Source organism: Rhinopithecus bieti, unplaced genomic scaffold (assembly GCF_001698545.2).
Source record: "Rhinopithecus bieti isolate Rb0 unplaced genomic scaffold, ASM169854v2 scaffold_19546, whole genome shotgun sequence".
Lineage (NCBI taxonomy): Eukaryota > Metazoa > Chordata > Mammalia > Primates > Cercopithecidae > Rhinopithecus > Rhinopithecus bieti.
In genome coordinates, this window is record NW_016809475.1 from 555,584 (window position 1) to 573,551 (window position 17,968).

The 17,968-nt window shown below is 41.4% G+C and overlaps 1 protein-coding gene across 1 annotated transcript in view; it reads left to right on the top strand.

Moving 5' to 3' along the window:
* LOC108540444 (monocarboxylate transporter 14-like) overlaps positions 1-17,065 on the top strand; it is a 35,671-nt gene extending 18,606 nt beyond the window's left edge. The window contains 4 exon segments of the mRNA XM_017889520.1: positions 2,029-2,172; positions 5,504-6,481; positions 14,514-14,538; positions 14,540-17,065. Coding sequence (XP_017745009.1) covers positions 2,029-2,172; positions 5,504-6,481; positions 14,514-14,538; positions 14,540-14,663 — 1,271 coding nt within the window. The 3' untranslated portion in view covers positions 14,664-17,065.
* Positions 17,066-17,968: the final 903 nt, after the last annotated feature.

The following is a 17,968-nucleotide window of genomic DNA, read 5'->3' on the forward strand; positions in this document are numbered from 1 at the left end:
GGAGCTTGCAGTGAGCTGAGATCCGGCCACTGCACTTCAGTCCCGGGCGACAGAGCAAGACTCCTTCTCAAAAAAAAAAAAAAAAAAAAAAAAAAAACCCACAAAAAAAAAAAAAAAACCACTAGACAAAAAAACTCATTAGCAGACTCTACCCAAATATACACATGAATATAGTTAGAACTTTAAAGGAAACTTTTAGTTTAAGCCAAAAGGGAAGTTCTTTAGAGTTAAACAAGTTTTTAACATAGTTCATCTGCATATAAAGTTTCATAACTTTGTAAAGTAATGATCAAAAATAAGATGATGATTAAAATATGCCATCTTACTGAATATTGAATACTAGCTCATATAAATCTGGATTCCTATTTGAACTAGGAATCATTGATCACAGGATAAGCATTCAGTTCCAGTGACATCAGAAATTACCACAAAATCAGGAAGAGAACAAAGAAGGTTGACAATTAAGAACTAGAAAGTCAGCCAGGTGCCATGGCTCAAGCCTGTAATCCCAGCACTTTGGGAGGCCAAGGCAGACAGATCGCTTGAGCCTAGAAATTCTAGACCAGCCAGAACAACACAGAGAAGCCCTATCTCTATAAAAAATACAAAATTATGAGGCCATGATAGCACAAGCCTGTAGGTCCAGCTACTCAGAAGGCTGAGATGGGAGGATCACTTGATCCCAGGGAGGTCAAGGCTGCACTGAGCCGTGATCACACCACTGAACTCTAGCTTGGGTGACACAGTGAGACCCTGTATCAAAACAAAAACAAAAACAAGAAAACAGAACAAAACTAGAAAGTCAGCGTAAAGGAAACAATCAGAATGCATTTCATAAAATACTGTGCTCTTGTGAGTGTTGTCACAACTTACACAATGGAAATGGATTCCCGAATCTCCATAGCCTGATAGGTCTGGTCAGACTGTGCACACCAGCAGGGATGGGAGTCTGTATGAAGTGATGACAACTAGTTCTTTTCAGCTTGGTTTCAATCTGGGTATCCTCATGAAAACAGGCTATTAGTTTTCTGCCTGAAGCACAGGAGTTCTGAAGGTTCCCTTCCTGTACTCCCTTTTGGTCTGTTTCCTTATCTGCGAAATGGGTATAATGAAGACAGCTTAGTTTACATGGTTGTTGAAACCATTAAATGACACAATTTGTATAAAGCACTTAGCAAAGTGCTCAGTAAATGTTAGCTAATAGATAAATATGGTTATATATATATATAAAAAACATATAAGCTTAAGTATATATCTTTCAATAGAAGGAGAAGGCGAACATAATAACCTTCTGTCCATATAAATCCCCAAGTTGCTTCTTGTAATGTATATCTATACACACACACACAAAGCACTTCTGTATCTTTGAAGCACAGTTTAAAAACCATTGATTGAAGGACCTGATAACAGTTCTTTTTTTCGCTCATTATACATAATACATTTTTAGTATTTCTATTTTAGTCAAAAACTGAAATTTTTTTTTTATTTTGAAAGAAGCCAAAGAAATAATGTAAGTGAGGCCAGGTTTAAGACCAGAGGGAAGGACAGAGACTGCAGCAAACTGGAAAGCGTCTGTCCCAGTCAAACGGGCTCAGCCACCGCACAGCTCCAATTAAATTTGGTCCTGTGGGAAGGTAGTCTGTGTTGCCACTGGACTTTTTGTGAATACTCTTAAGTTTTAAACATCAGCAACTAATTCCAGACATTTTTTAGACTTTGTATGGGATCGACAAAATGCATCCACAGGCTAGAGATAGCTCCTAGACCACTGGTTTTGTTGTAGATGAAAGAATAAATGTCTATTTATTTCAGGTCTGCCTTTCTTGAAAACCTAGAACCTTTGCTCTCTGAGGAAATTACTTAAAATCATCTTTGCATGCTAAAATGTTTGGCATATAAAGCAATGGGGCTTTTGTTTCATTTAACAGCTCTAGTAACATTTTACTATTTGTCTTCACATGAAGATTTATGAGAAAGAATGAAACTGAAGCGCCTTTAGTCAATTCCTTTTCCAATGCTCTGTGACAGGCCCTTTCATCGGCTTGTTCATTAACACCTGTGGGTGCCGCCAGACTGCGATCATTGGAGGGCTCGTCAATTCCCTGGGCTGGGTGTTGAGTGCCTACGCTGCAAACGTGCATTATCTCTTCATTACTTTTGGAGTGGCAGCTGGTAAGCATGTGGCTTTTTCTAAACTCGATTTTAAATGTTTTATAAGACATCTTGGCAATGGATTTAATTGTGGAGAAAAGAGACACATTAAAACATTCTGTTCTGTTTCCTCTACCCCACTTCACCCCAACCCCTCCCTACACTCCAGGAAATACATTTTAACATTACATTTTAATATGCCTTAAGTGGGGGAAGCCCACCCAGCAACAATACTTGGCCTCCCTAATAGAATCAAATTATATTTCCATGCCTGGTTCTAAATGTCAGTGCTATCTCCAGTGAGGGACAGGAAAAGGAAGGCAGTAATGTTGACTTAGGTGAATAGACCAAAGATTAAGGAAATTACATCGGTGTGGTGTGGGAAATAAACTAAATAATAGGCCAGGGGCAGTACCTCATGCCTGTAATCCCAACACTTTGGAAGGCCAAGGCGGGCAGATCACTTGAGGCCAGGAGTTCAAGACCAGCCTGGCCAACATGGTGAAGCCCCGTCTCTACTAAAAATACAAAAAAAAAAAAAAAAAAAAAATTGGCCAAGTGTGGTGGCACATGCCTGTAATCCCAGCTCCTCAGCAGGCTAAGGTATGAGAATAGTTTTAACCCAGGAGGCACAGGTTGCTGTGAGCCAAGATTTCGCCACTGCACTCCAGCCTGGTTGACCAAGTAAGACTCTGTCTCAATAAAAATAATGATAATAAAGCCTCCTGTGTGAAACTAGAAAAGAAAAAAACATAAATAAATAAGTAAACATTAAAAAAACAAAGACTAAGGAAATCAATAACATTCATTTACTCTTTAATAATCACTTGCTCTTTTTTTTTTTTTGAGACAGAGTTTTGCTCTTGTTGCCCAGGCTGGAGTGTGATGGCACAATCTCGGCTCACTGCAACCTCCACCTCCTGGGTTCAAGCAATTCTCCCGCCTCTGTCTCCCAGGTAGCTGGGATTACAGGCATGCACCACCATGCCCAGCTAATTTTGTATTTTCAGTAGAGACGGGGTTTCTCCATGTTGGTCAGGCTGGTCTCAAACTCCCGACCTCAGGTGATCCGCCCGCCTCGGCCTCCCAAAGTGCTGGGATTACAGGCATGAGCCACAGCACCCGGCCTTATAATCATTTACTCTTTTAACCCTGTTCAAATTCATAAAATAGCATAAACCACACATATATGTAGAGACTAAGAAGCAAATCTAGAGTACAGTTAGGTTGTCATTCCCCCGTGAAGAGGTTAATATTGGCTGCCAGGTACCACAATCTGCATATTCATTATGCAAAATATATTCCCAGCCACAATTTCCTTTATCAACAGGTAGTGTGATTCACACAGATGAGTAATTACTTGTACAATTGCATTTTAAATAAACTGAATCTCCAGTTTGACATTCTTTTTTTTTTTTTTTTTGAGATGGAGTCTCGCTCTGTCACCCAGGTTGGAGTGCAGTGGCCGGATCTCAGCTCATTGCAAGCTCTGCCTCCCGGGTTTACGCCATTCTCCTGCCTCAGCCTCCCGAGTAGCTGGGACTACAGGCGCCCGCCACCTCGCCGGGCTAGTTTTTTGTATTTTTTAGTAGAGACGGGGTTTCACCGGGTTAGCCAGGATGGTCTCCATCTCCTGACCTCGTGATCGGCCCGTCTCGGCCTCCCAAAGTGCTGGGATTACAGGCTTGAGCCACCGCGCCCAGCCCAGTTTGACATTCTTTTTGAGTACAGAGCTACAATGAATGTGTTAGCATAAGAGTTAAAAGTTAGCTTGGAATTCTGGCTTTTCTTTTTTCATTGCTATTGTCTGTGTGACTTTGGGCAAGTTATTTAACCTACTTACACCTCAGTTTCCTTATCTGCAAAATGGGTATAATGAAGAGCTTAGTTTACATGGTTGTTGAAACCACTAAATGACATAATTTGTATAAAGCACTAAGCAAAGTGCTCAGTAAATGTTAGCTAATAGGTAAATGTGATTATATATATATATATACACGCACACACATATAAAAAAACATGTAAGTTTAAGTATGTATCTTTTGATAGGAGGAGAAAGTGAACATAATAACCTACTGTCCATATAAATCCCAAGTTGCTTCTTGTAATATATATCTATACACATACACACATAAAGCACTTCTGTATCCTCTGAAGCATAGTTTAAAAACCATTGATTGAAGGACCTGATAACAGTTCTTTTTTTCCCTCATTATACATAATACATTTTTAGTATTTCTATTTTAGTCATAATTGATGATGGTAAATATTTGTGGAGTCAAATGTGATGTTCTGATACATGTATATATTGTACAATGATTGAATAAGGCTAATTGACATATCCATCACCTCACATACTTGTGATGAGAACATTGAAAATCTACATTTAGCAATTTGAAAAATATACATTATTACTAAGTACAGTCACCATATTGTGCAATAGATCACTAGAACATATTCCTCTGATGAAAACGGTTCTTTAAAAGTGTCAGATGTTGGCCAGGAGCGGTGGCTCACACCTGTAATCCCAGCACTTTGAGAGTCCAAAGCAGGTGAATCGCATGAGCCAAGGTGTTTGAGACCAGCTTGGGCAACATGGTGAAACCACGTGTCTACAAAAAATACAAAAAATAGCCACACGCGGTGATAGTCCCAGCTACTTGGGAGACTGAGATGGGATGATCATCTGAGCCTGCGGAGTTCGAGGATGCCATGAGCTGTGATTGCACCACTGCATTCCAGCCTGGGCAACAGAGTGAGTCCCTGTCTCAAAGAAAAAAAAAAGTCAGATATTTTCCCTGAGTACATTAGAAACTCTTCCCTATAATCGTCCAATGAATAGGGCTAGCACTGGGGTTTTTGTGTTATAGGTGAGGAAATAAACACTCCTTTTGCTGAGACTAAGGAGCCAGGTTGGGGTCTCTGGACACATAGTGCAATCAGGGGAGGCTTAAGACGGCAGAGATCCTCAGAGAAGCCATTCATTCTCCCAGCAACTTGCTAAGCACATGCTGTCTGTTCTGGGCAGTCCTGGGCATACCAGTGGTGAAAATACATTGTCTTGCCTGCCTGAAGCTTATATTTTTCTGATGTGAGAATGCGGCTCCATTTTGTTATTGGAGGAACTTGTGCCGCAAAGCCTGTTGGGAAAAATGGCGGGCTAGAAACCTGCTTGGCTGGAGGGTCTTTCTGCCGCTTATCCCTGGGAGCTGCTTTTTAAATAATCACTGTTACAGCTTTGTCAGAAATAAAAAAGCGTAAATAGATGCTAATTAAGGAAATACAAGTGATCTTTGCTGCAAATTCTGGATATGGCCACTGACGTTGCCCTGTGTCTTTTCTTCCCCTGTAGGCCTGGGCAGCGGGATGGCCTACCTGCCAGCGGTGGTCATGGTGGGCAGGTATTTCCAGAAGAGACGCGCCCTCGCCCAGGGCCTCAGCACCACGGGAACCGGATTCGGTACGTTCCTGATGACTGTGCTGCTGAAGTACCTGTGCGCAGAGTACGGCTGGAGGAATGCCATGCTGATCCAAGGTGCCGTTTCCTTAAACCTGTGTGTGTGTGGGGCGCTCATGAGGCCCCTCTCTCCTGGCAGAAACCCAAACGACCCAGGAGAGAAAGATCTGCGCGTCCTGCCGGCGCACTCCACGGAATCTGTGAAGTCAGCTGGACAGCAGGGAAGAACAGAAGAGAAGGATGGTGGGCCCGGGAACGAGGAGACCCTCGGCGACCTGCAAGCCCAGGAGTGCCCCGATCGGGCCGGGCACAGGAAGAACATGTGGGCTCTCCGGATTCTGAAGACGGTCAGCTGGCTCACCATGAGAGTCAGGAGGGGCTTCGAGGACTGGTACTCGGGCTACTTTGGGACAGCCTCTCTATTTACAAATCGAATGTTTGTAGCCTTTATTTTCTGGGCTTTGTTTGCATACAGCAGCTTTGTCATCCCCTTCATTCACCTCCCAGAAATAGTCAATTTGTATAACTTATCGGAGCAAAACGACATTTTCCCTCTGACGTCAATTATAGCAATAGTTCACATCTTCGGAAAAGTGATCCTGGGCGTCATAGCTGACTTACCTTGCATCAGTGTTTGGAACGTCTTCCTGTTGGCCAACTTCACCCTTGTCCTCAGTATTTTTATTCTGCCGTTGATGCACACGTACGCTGGCCTGGCGGTCATCTGCGCACTGATAGGGTTTTCCAGTGGTTATTTCTCCCTAATGCCCGTAGTGACTGAAGACTTGGTTGGCATCGAACACCTGGCCAATGCCTACGGCATCATCATCTGTGCTAATGGCATCTCTGCGTTGCTGGGACCACCTTTTGCAGGTAAACTCTGTGAGGTTTTAAGAGCTCAGAGTGCATGTAGATACGGTGTGTTATGTTATAAAGTCCAAGATAAGAAGGTTTCCATTTGTGCACATGTTCTTTTTATCTTCCCATTCCTGCCCCCTAATTTCTCATTTATACATCTGAGCAAGTTAAAGGCTATTCTTTTCCTTTCTTTTTTCTTTCTTTCTTTTTTTTTTTTTTTTTTTTGAGTTGGAGTCTCGTTCTATCACCCCAACTGGAGTGCAGTGGTGTGATCTCAGCTCACTGCAACCTCTGCCTCCCAGGTTCAAGAGATTCACCTGCCTCAGCCTCCCAAGTAGCTGGAATTACAGGTGCAGACCACCACGCCCGGCTAATTTTTTATGTTTTTGGTAGAGATGGGGTTTCACCATGTTGGCCAGGCTGGCCTCGAACTTCTGACCTCGAGTGATCCACCCGCCTCAGCCTCCCAAAGTGCTGGGATTACAGGCATGAGCCACTGTGCCCGGCCAAGGCCATTCTTTTATGTAGAATGTAGATGAAATGTAGATGAACTTTTGATCCTATCCACATGATAAGGCAGTCAGGCTGGTAGAGTGAGGAAATAAAGTGGATGGGTTGATGGAATACTGCCGGGCTCCTTACCCATTTGAAGAAGGTGGCCTCTGGGCAGTTCCAGCTGATTTCTGTCACCAAGAAATACTCAGAATTGTTGCCAGATCTTCTGGGTATTGTTTCTCCCCAAAGGGAAGTTAAGAATCTGTACTGTTAGGTAGCACTAACAGATTTCTAAAACACCATGTGGCAGGTGCAACAGAACACATCCATGGACTCAATCCAGCCCTACATTCGCTTCCTATTGTTGCTGTAATAAGTTGCCAGAAACTTATGGTGACTTAAAACAATACAGATTGGCCAGACGTGGTAGCTCACACCTGTAATTCCAGTACTTTGGGAGGCCGAGGCAGGAGGATCACTTGAGCCCAGGAGTTCCGGACCAGCCTGGCCAATACAGTGAGACCCCATCTCCACACAGACACACACACATGCATGCATACACACAAGCGCACACACACACACACAAATACAGATTTATTATCTTACTGTTCTGGATGTCAGCAGAGCTGAATCCCTTCTTGAGGCTTTAGGGGGGAATTTGTTTCCTTGTCTTTTCCAGCATCTGGAGGCCACTTTCATTCTTTGGCATGTACCCTCTTGCTCCATCTTCTAAGCCAGCAGTGTAACGTCTTCCCACCTCTCTCTGATTCGGACTTCCTGCCACCTCCTTTCACCCTTTATTTTTGAGACGGAGTCTCCCTCTGTCACCCAAGCTGGAGTGCAGTGGCATGATCTCAGCTCACTGCAACCTCCACCTTCTGGGTTTAAGCAAGTCTCCTGCCTCAGCCTCCTGAGTAGTTGGGATTACAGGCGTGTGCCACCACGCCTGGCTAAATTTTTTTGTATTTTTAGTAGAGATGGGGTTTCACCATATTGGCCAGGCTAGTCTCGAACTCCTGACCTTGCGATCCCTCCTGCCTCGGCCCCCTGAAGTGCTGGGATTACAGGCGTGAGCCACCATGCCCGGCCACCTCCTTTCACTTATAAGGGTGCCTATGATTACACTGGGCTCACCTGGGGAGATGATCCAGGATCATCTCCCCAGCCCGGGGTCCTAAATTAATCACTCCTGCAATGCCCCTTTTGCCCTAATTAGGTCACATATTCATGGGGTCGAGAAATTAGGGATAGGAGCATTCTGCCTACCACAGGCCTGAAGGCCACTAGCTGGCAACATCTAGGATACGATCTCTGTCATGTATTCCCTTCATTTACAAGAGGCAAATTCACCAGAGAACTTGCTATTCGGGCATACCAGAAGCCTTGGGCATCAGGGAATCTTGTGTCTGGCCCAGTGCCTTTGTGGAAAGGCAAGTCAGGTTTGGGCGGGTAGACTCATGCCCCAAGACACCAGCTGCTGGGTGAAGATAACAAGGTCTATCTTCTGTCCAAGAACTGGAGATAGGAGTCTGCATAGCATGGCAAAGGCTGGGGCAGAATGCCAATACAAAGGTGCTCTCTGGTGGTGGCCCTCAGCCAGTCAGCCAGGGCTGGTAGTGATTGTCAGAGCTGCTAGAGGTTTTGTGCAGAGCCTCGAGCTAACCCAGTGGAGCCTCACCTGTTCAGATGTCCCCTCCCCCAGCCACCCCCAAGCACCCTCCTGTCTGGGCCCTACAGGCTCTTTATTCTCATATCCTCTGGCAGGAGTATCTCTCCCCAGTGGGTGAAGGAATCCCATGGGTACAGGACAAAGCCCTCCCTGCCCCTTTTTTCCCAGTCTTTCTATAAGTCATAAAGTCACCTCCTCCCTTAAGACCCTCACTGGCAGAGAGCTTGTGCCAACAAACACGCTTTTAAATCCCCTTGAAATCTAAAGTTCAAGAAATCATAGATTTTTGCCTATGCAGCAGACAACACCGGCAGTCGGCTGACTGAAGGTTTAAGGTACAAGAGTCCCCTTAGGAATCCCCAGGGCTACATATAGGGCTCCTCCTGGAGCAAGCTGCTCCTGGCGTCTGCCTATGCACAGAGATGCAGATGCAGCATTTTTAAGTGAAAATGGCTACAGCAACGGAGCAAACTATATTGGCAGTTGAAAGGTCTAAAATTGCTCACTGATCTCATTATGTAAAATTCTCTGTCAGGTCAGAATGCATTTGATTATAATGTCCTGACAATAATGGTTTAAGCATATTTCTGTCACATAACCAGAAATATAGAGTTCAGGGACTGGAGGATGTTGGGGCAATGTCTCAGAGATCCTCTTGGCCCTTTCCTCATGTTAACTGCCTCATGGTGACATAATGGTTGCTGTATCTCCAGCCACTGCATCATCATTTATAGCAGGGAGAAAGAAGGGGGGAAAGGCTCAGTCCCATCAGAATTCCACTTACATCTGATTGGCCAGAACTATATCACACAGCTAGTTCAAGCTTCAAGGGGAGCTGTGAATGGAGTATTTTGCTTTCCAGCCTCTGCACTAGAGGAAGGAAAGGAGAAAAGAATTGGGATTGGCAGTTCAATCAGTCAGCCAATGGTGCCTGCTAGAGATGTTAAATATCCATTGGAGGTATGGGGACCTAGTAGTTGCTCCTCTGCCCTCTTATTGGAGGTCCTTCAGATACATTGTATGTATAAATGGACTCTGTCACTGATGGTTCTTTGCATGATCCAGGGGTACTTTCTTCTAATGGGCAGGCTCGGGTTGTTTTGTCTTGATCCATCAGATTTCAGTGGTAGCGTCCCAACACAACTGTGAGGTGTGGCCTGAGTAACTCTCGAGATCAGTGTTAGTCAAAGCACCAGAGTTTGCCAGGATAGTTTCCTTATCCCATCCCTGTGGTCCTGTGCTGTCCATTCATCTGCATTCTAGTGAGCTTTCTTGAGTGGAAGAGAGAGGAATGACAAGTAGGGGACAGGGAGTTACACCCAACCCTCAGTCATCAGGTCTTATCTCTTGACTGCTTCGAGGTTCCTCCCTAGAGGTGGGTTCTGTAGTGGAATGGGATCCACCATGGATGACAGAAATCGTTGTGTTAATGGTTGGGAGCCTTCTGTGATGCGTATCATATGGTGCTATAGAAACCCCAAAATCAACATTCGGATGTGCCTGTCTAGGCCAGCAAGCTAAAGGGGACTTTCTTTATTTGCATTTGTTGGTTTCTTTATCTTCCATTGAATTCATGCACTAAGGAATGATGAACAACATTCGTTGGCTACCTGCATGATGTTTCATTATTGACTTTCCAGACCAAGGAGCCAACATTGCAATGAGATGCAAGCCACCATTTATGTGCACTGTAGGCTCAGAGTGACTGGCAATATGAGTGACTAAATGACCACATTATACTCTTGCTAGAAATTCGAAGTGCACTAGAAATTATTGCTTAGCTGGGTTTGCTGCAAGGAAAATTACTGTTCACATTTCCTTTTTTAAAAAAAAAAAGTTTCAAGAATGTACAGAGATATTGAACAGACATTTCAACCATGTCATTCAGCAGCATGGACTTCTTGATCTAATTTATTTATAATATTGTTGGGCGTTTTGTTCAATGCCTTTAAAGATATAATATAGGACGGGTGCGGTGGCTCATGCCTGTAATCCCAGCACTTTGAGAGGCTGAGGTGGGCGGATCACCTGAGGTCAGGAGTTGGAGACAGCCTGGCCAACATGGTGAAACCTCATCTCTACAAAAATACAAAAATTAGGCACCTGTAATCCCAGCTACGTGAGAGGCTGAGGCAGTAGAATTGCTTGAACCTGGGAGACGGAGGTTACAGTGAGTCAAGATCACACCACTGCACTCCAGCCCGGATGTCAAGAGCAAGACTCTGTCTCAAAATTAAAATAAAATAAAATACTAAATTATGTAATAGTAGTACATGCTTTCCTAGATGTTTCAGTGTATAATATGGGAAAACCTCAGCCATCAGATTTGACTGACCAATATTCCACACACATCTCTTCCAGTCACATAACATCTAACACCTTAATAATTTGCAATGTTTTCCACCAAAAGCTGGGGCCCTTATTTAATTAATAAGAAAAACAGCATTACTTATTTGACAGACTCAAATGAAAAGAAAATGTACTTTAATAGGGAACCAGATTTTACTTTGAAGCTATAGGTTTGAATTGGTGCTTGGGTGAGGGTTGCCAAGAATCCTGGGTTGCCAAGAATCCCAGGTTCCAAATCCAGGAACTGAGGTCAGACCTCCAGGAGGGGTGGTGAAGGATGCATGAGAAAGGCAGCTTGGGGGAACTGTCTTCTCTCTGAAAAAGTTGTGTCAACATGTGCTGAGGGTCAAAGCTCCTGGTAGAGTCCTGTCTCTCTTGACCTGCTTTACATCTGACTGGGTTTGAATTCAAACTAGCAGAAATATTAAAACAGGCACCAAAGGGAGATGGCAGGATCCAGAGTTATTTATAAATAAATACTGAAGGTAGATTGGAGAAAACCTATGGGATTAACTTAACATGAAAGTTAGGACTACTCCTACAGTTTGTGCTATGTTAAATTGTTCAGTAAAGTTGGGTGTGCTTTTTTAAAAAAAAAAACTGACATGAGTTACATTTGAAGCTTGGGCATGTGGAGATGCTTTTACAAATGTTTATATTTTAGAGGAAAAGGACCATTAAAAAAAATAATAATAATGAATTTGGCCAGGTGCGGTGGTTCACGCCTGTAATCCCAGCACTTTGGGAGGCTGAGGTGGGTGGATTACCTGAGGTCAGGAGTTTGAGATCAGCCTTGCCAACATGGGGAAACCCTGTCTCTACTAAAAATACAAAAATTAGCCAGGCGTGGTGGCACATGCCTGTAATCCCAGCTACTCAGGAGGCTGAGGCAGGAGAATTCTTCAGCCCAGGGGGTGGAGGCTGCAGTCAGCCAAGATTGTGCCACTGTACTCCAGCCTGGGTGACAGAGTGAGACTATGTCCATAATAATAATAATAATAATAATAATAATAATAATAATAATTCCACCCGGAAGGGGGAACAGGACATGTTCAAAGAGCCAAGAGAAATGTGTTTGAGATGCTAACAAATTCAGCATGGCTTGTGCTGGTGAGCAGGGGAGAAAGCTAGGCAGGGGCCACATCACAGAACCTGGAGCTTATAATCAACCACTTCCACCAAAAAGCAAATAAATAGTCTGAATGAAATACAGCTTAATTTTCCAGCCAGGTAGGATTTTGTCCCATTTCTGAGGTCCATGTTAAGCAGCAATAATAGTTCGACTTGTTTCAGCCATTTGAAACAAAGCATTCAGGTGTTTGTTACTTAGAGTCATCATTCCTGCTCTCAATCACTTGATCATGTGGAAAGCGAGGATTTAGCCGTTAAAATGACCTGGTCAACTTTCATATGGAGATAAGTGGACTATGGGAACCTCATTTGTATTTACTGATTTTTTTTAAATTGTAGATTACAGTTATTCCCATCACGTACTCTGTTGATACAGATCACGCTGCATTATCTGCAAGTGAATTGCTCATTTTGTCCTAATTCACAATTGTCCACAGTTGCCAACTGGTAACACTGAGTAGAAGTTGGGTGTGTTTTTGTTTGTAGGTCAGTGTCAATTGCCTTTCCATTCAATTCTGAAGCTGAAGCATTACTTTTGGATTATGTTTAATCTTTTTTGTCCCTCTTGTCTCCAATTATAGATTAAGAAAAGATGATAGAGCATTTTACGGAGCCACTTCTAAAGAGTCAGATTTTCTTTTCATTTCTATTTTTTACATAAAATAACAAATTCAGAAACTTGGTTTCCTTTTAAAGTAGATCCAAAATTCATACCTTTTAACTTGTTGCTTTTGTAAAAAAGCATTATAAATTTGTATGCTATTGTTTGTTTTTCTTTATGAATGCCTTGACTGATCCCTGTAAATAGATAATCCAGGCATAGTCATCACACACTAGATACAATAAACAAAGAGATACAGATAACAACCAGGAAGTCGGAAGGACTGGTTTACACCTTTCCTAGTTGCTTTTTTGTGGCTATTTCTTGATAGGAGAAGTTTAAGTTGCATTTATGCACTCGTTTGCCAATTAGTTTTTTTAAAGATGTTTCTGAAAAGTGGCCACGGAATACTATGTTTGATCATAAAATCTTATTTTTTTTATTTCATTTTATTTTTTGAGACGGAGTCTTGCTCTGTTGCCCAGGCTGGAGTGCACGATCTCGGCTCCTCTGCAACCTCTGCCTCCTGGATTCAAGCAATTCTCATGCCCTCAGCCTCCTGGGTAGCTGGGATTACAGACATGTACCACCACACCCAGCTAATTTTTGTATTTTTTAGAGATGGGGGTTTTGCCATGTTGGCCAGGCTGGTCTCGAACTCCTGGCTTCATGTGATCTGCCCGCCTTGATCTCCCAAAGTGCTGGGATTACAGGTGTGAGTCACTGAGCCTGGCCATTAAATCATTTATATTTTAAGTCTTTGCTAATGTGCTTACTAAAAGGGAAAAAAATGGCATTTTTACCATAAATAAAACTCTGTGTGTAGCTCAATCCACTCAGTTTGCGTAGTTGACTATGTGGGAACCATGACTTGTGACCCATTCTTAGAATTAATCACTGAAATATAGGAAACAGATTTCATAGATTCTGAGACACGTTTTTCTCATATTTTACGTCTGAAATTAGAATGCCTTTTACAAAGTCCTGAGGAAATACTGAGTCATATTTGAATTCACAAGAATATTTATTTTTTACTGATATATAACATAATGGCACATCAGTGTCTTAGAATTCATGAAATATAGTGGTATTTTACAGAATGTCTAATAAGATGATTATATTAAGCTGTTAAATTATAATATTAAATTATTATTTGAAAATAACATAATTTAGTCAGCATCTATGGCAGTATCTTTGGCAACTTAGAGTTTTATAAATGTAAATATTAAAGTTTTGTGACTATAAATGTGAATTTTATAACACCTGAAGATTTTGGTTCTTTCTAGAACAGATGTGTACCCTCAAATACTTCAGAATGAATGAAAGTTCAAATGTCTTCTGCCCAGCCTCTTTTCATACACACTGAAAACTTTCGAATCATTTTGTAGGTTTTAGAAAATTTGTGTTTGCACTTGTGAAAAAAGAAAATCATTGGATTCGCTTTTCACTACTGGCCTTGTGAGGGCCTTCGAGTGAACCAGAAGTTTCTCCCCATGAGTCAGCCGGGAATTGCTTCAAATGCCTTCCAAAGCAACCAAATGGCGTTATGAATGCAGCCCTCCCCAGGCACGGGGAACACTGGTGTATAGCACACCCTTAAAAATTGCTAAATGAGAACCAAAAAATATAAAAAACAACAACAAAAAAGGAAAAGAAATGGATAAATGAAACATTTTATTGGTATGAAATGACATATACATTCTTTTAGAAACATTTATAGCAGCAATAAATGCCTGCTTTATAGTCTCGACTTTTATTGTATCAACTCCATGACAGTGACTATATTCTTTTTTGTTTTGTAGGGTGGATCTATGACATCACGCAAAATACGATTTTCCTTCTACATATGTGGTTTGCTTTACATGATAGGAATACTCTTTTTACTTATTCAGCCGTGCATTCGAATTATAGAACAATCCAGAAGAAAATACATGGATGGTGCACATGTTTAGTATCATGTAATGTTCCGTGTAGGTTTCATTGTAATACTCATGCCTACCTCGCATGGTTGCTGTGAGGCACCTATGACAGGACGTGGGAAAGCATTTTGTACAGTAACTGGCACTGTCATTTGTAAATGCCATTGTCACAGCCTCATTTGTAAGCAGCACTGCCTCTCTGTTTGGGGAGATGTAATGCTGGAAGGTATTAAGGACTACATACATTCTAGAGATGACAGTGTTGTTCAAAGACAGCCTAGTAAATAATTGGTAGAAATACCCTTATCAAAATCATTCTCTTGTCATCTACTGGAACTAGGTTTTTAAATACAGCTTTTAAAACAAACACAGGGAATAAAAGCTTTTCAACTCAACCACTTCTTTGTAAGACAAAACCGAAGTATCTGTGTGCTTCCAGAAAGCTTCCAGATAAATGGGTTTCAAGCACAAGAATATGACTAGATTTCAGAAAGTAATTATTACAGGGAGCTATTGATCTACTCAAATCAAACAAAGGCAAGTTCTAATTCCACAGGTAATACAAGTTAGTACAATTAAAGAAATACAGCTTGTATTTTTATGAGGGAATTCTGCAGCTAGGGATCGGGCTTCATAAATCCTCCTCTAAAAGAAGACATTTGCCATTAATCCTAATTCACTGTTATCCAGTTATAAATGGAATCTTGAGACAAAACCTTAACAAAGAAATAACACTAATGATTTCCTTAGCAGAAGCCGGATTTGTACGCACAACATGAAATAAAGGGCTACAATTCAAGCACTTTTATTCATATCATTGGCCTCTTAGATGATAAACATGATCTGGGGCCTGTAATATTTTTTTTCTGAGTTTCTTCTGCCCAAAAAATGTAATATAGAACTAATTGCTAACTGACAAATAAAGTTAATAGTTAAATCATCTCCAAGGAATGTTGCTAATCCAAAATATAACACTATCAATTTGTGAGGGTAATAAATGGAATGCCCTTAGTGTAGACGTCCGTGCCACACCTGACATTGGAGTAGTGATAACAAATAGCCCATCTCCAGACTCTCATGCTGTTATATAGACCGTTCATTTGCCTGAGCGGGGCACAGTTTTAAAAATAGTTCTCTGGATTGATTTCATACAGAAGATGACTGTGATCCATGACATCTAATAATGCCCTTTCTTTATCTGAGATGTCTATTTTTCTAAGCCAAACGTTTTTCAGACTGTAGAATGTTCTTCCCAGATCGTTTGAAATTTCTGACTGCCTTAGTTGTTTACAGATAGTTTAAATCTATTTAAATTTCTACTCACAATTTGATCATCACACCCACACAAATCCTTGAATATCATTGCCAGTGTCTTAGGTCAAATTTATCTCAAGTGAATACAGCCCATTCTCAATTATCCTTGACAATTAGAGGCAGGAATGCTACTAGGAATTGGAAGCAAACAATGTCACCCCAAGTGTAATTGTAGCCAGCAGTTTCAGTTATACTCAACCATACCCTTCTGAGCTGTTAACAAGTCAGTCATTCAATGGACAAGTTCTCTTTTTGTTCCATCTCCATTATTTCCTGCTCTAATGTCTAGTGGGAGGGGTCGTATCATGAAAGGACCACCAAAATAATAAAAGGCAGCTAATGGAAAGGAGAAACAAAACATGGTTAATATATACACTCAATATTACCTCCAATGACTCGGGAATTGCCTGCACCTTCTTATAGACAACAGATTGCATGTCATATTCCATTTGGTTCAACACAACAACCTATGTGTTATCATTACAGCTTTGGCTGCTGTTAAAGAATCCAGCTCTCTATTTTGATAAAGACAGTCTTAAAGCTGAGGCAATGCTCCCTCCTCTATCTCTCTCTATGTAATTTGCCATAGAATTAGGATGATTAGATTGAAACACATGTTATATGTTTTAAAAACTACATTGCTTCATTACTTTCATTTTCCGACAACATCAAATTAACAAGAGGCAGTGTTAAATATTTTAAATGGTGCTATAGCCAATGTATTTGGATGCTTGCACTGCTGGTTGTGTATCATCAATATAAACTTTTTATCCAATGACTCGACTTTAATTACATCTAAGTTAGACTTGCTCACGTTCAGTTTGTACAGTTGTGTGTTGACTTACTATGTTTTTGAAAGTGGCGACTTCTACCAAATGAGTAGAAGTTCCCATTGTCAAAAAGAGACCTGCTTGCAGTATTCATGTTGACAACAGAGTAAAAGAGAATATTGTAAAGAATTACTGCAAATATTTCCTGTTTGTTATTTGCCGTTCTTTGAAGATATTATAAAAGGTTAATTGTATATTTGTATCATGTGCTTCATCATTTTCCCCTCATGTATCCAAGTAATTTTTATTTACATACAACTAAATAAATGTTGTCCTCTTTGAAGATGGTCAGTGAGTTTTTGTATAACATTTCTATTTTGTTGGCCTCGCAGAGAATACTCCTAAAATGTAGGTGGTAATTATTTGTTTCATTCTTTCCCCTGAAAAACTATCTCTCTAGGTGTGTTCACAAACCACGTGGACAGAATCACTTAGAATGATTGTGAAAAGTGCTGAGTCTAAGTATTAAATTTAAAATGCACACATATTGGAATCCAGCAATTGCATTTCTAACATCATTTTCTACATATGAACACAGACTAATATGTAAGGATTTTTTGTTTATCATTTGTTATATAAAAGACTGGGCTGGGTGCAGGCGGTTCATGAGATCAGGAGATCGAGACCATCCTGGCCAATATGGTGAAACCCCGTCTCTACTAAAATACAAAAAATTAGCGGGGCATGGTGGCATGCACCTGTTGTCCCAGCTACTCGGGAGGCTGAGGCAAGGGAATCGCTTGAACCCGGGAGGTGGAGGTTGCAGTGAGCTGAGATCGCGCCACTGCACTCCAGCCTGGCAACAGAGCAAGACTCTGTCTCAAATTTAAAAAAATAAAAAAATAAAAGACTGGAAACAATGTAAATGTCTACCAATAGATAACCGTTAAAGTATAGTATAACTGTTAAAGTACAGTATAAAGTATTTTAAAGTATAGACCTATAATAATACAGTGGAATTTGTAGAATTATTAAACAAAAAAGGCAGATCTATATGTAGAATTTGGAAACAGTCTGAAGATATAGTGCTTAAAAAACAAAAAAAAAGCAAGATAGGCCGGGCGCGGTGGCTCACGCCTGTAATCCCAGCACTTTGGGAGGCCAAGGGGGATGGATCACTTTGAGCTCAGGAGTTCGAGACCAGCCTGGGCAACATAGCAAAACCTCGTCTCTATTAAAAATACAAAAATTAGC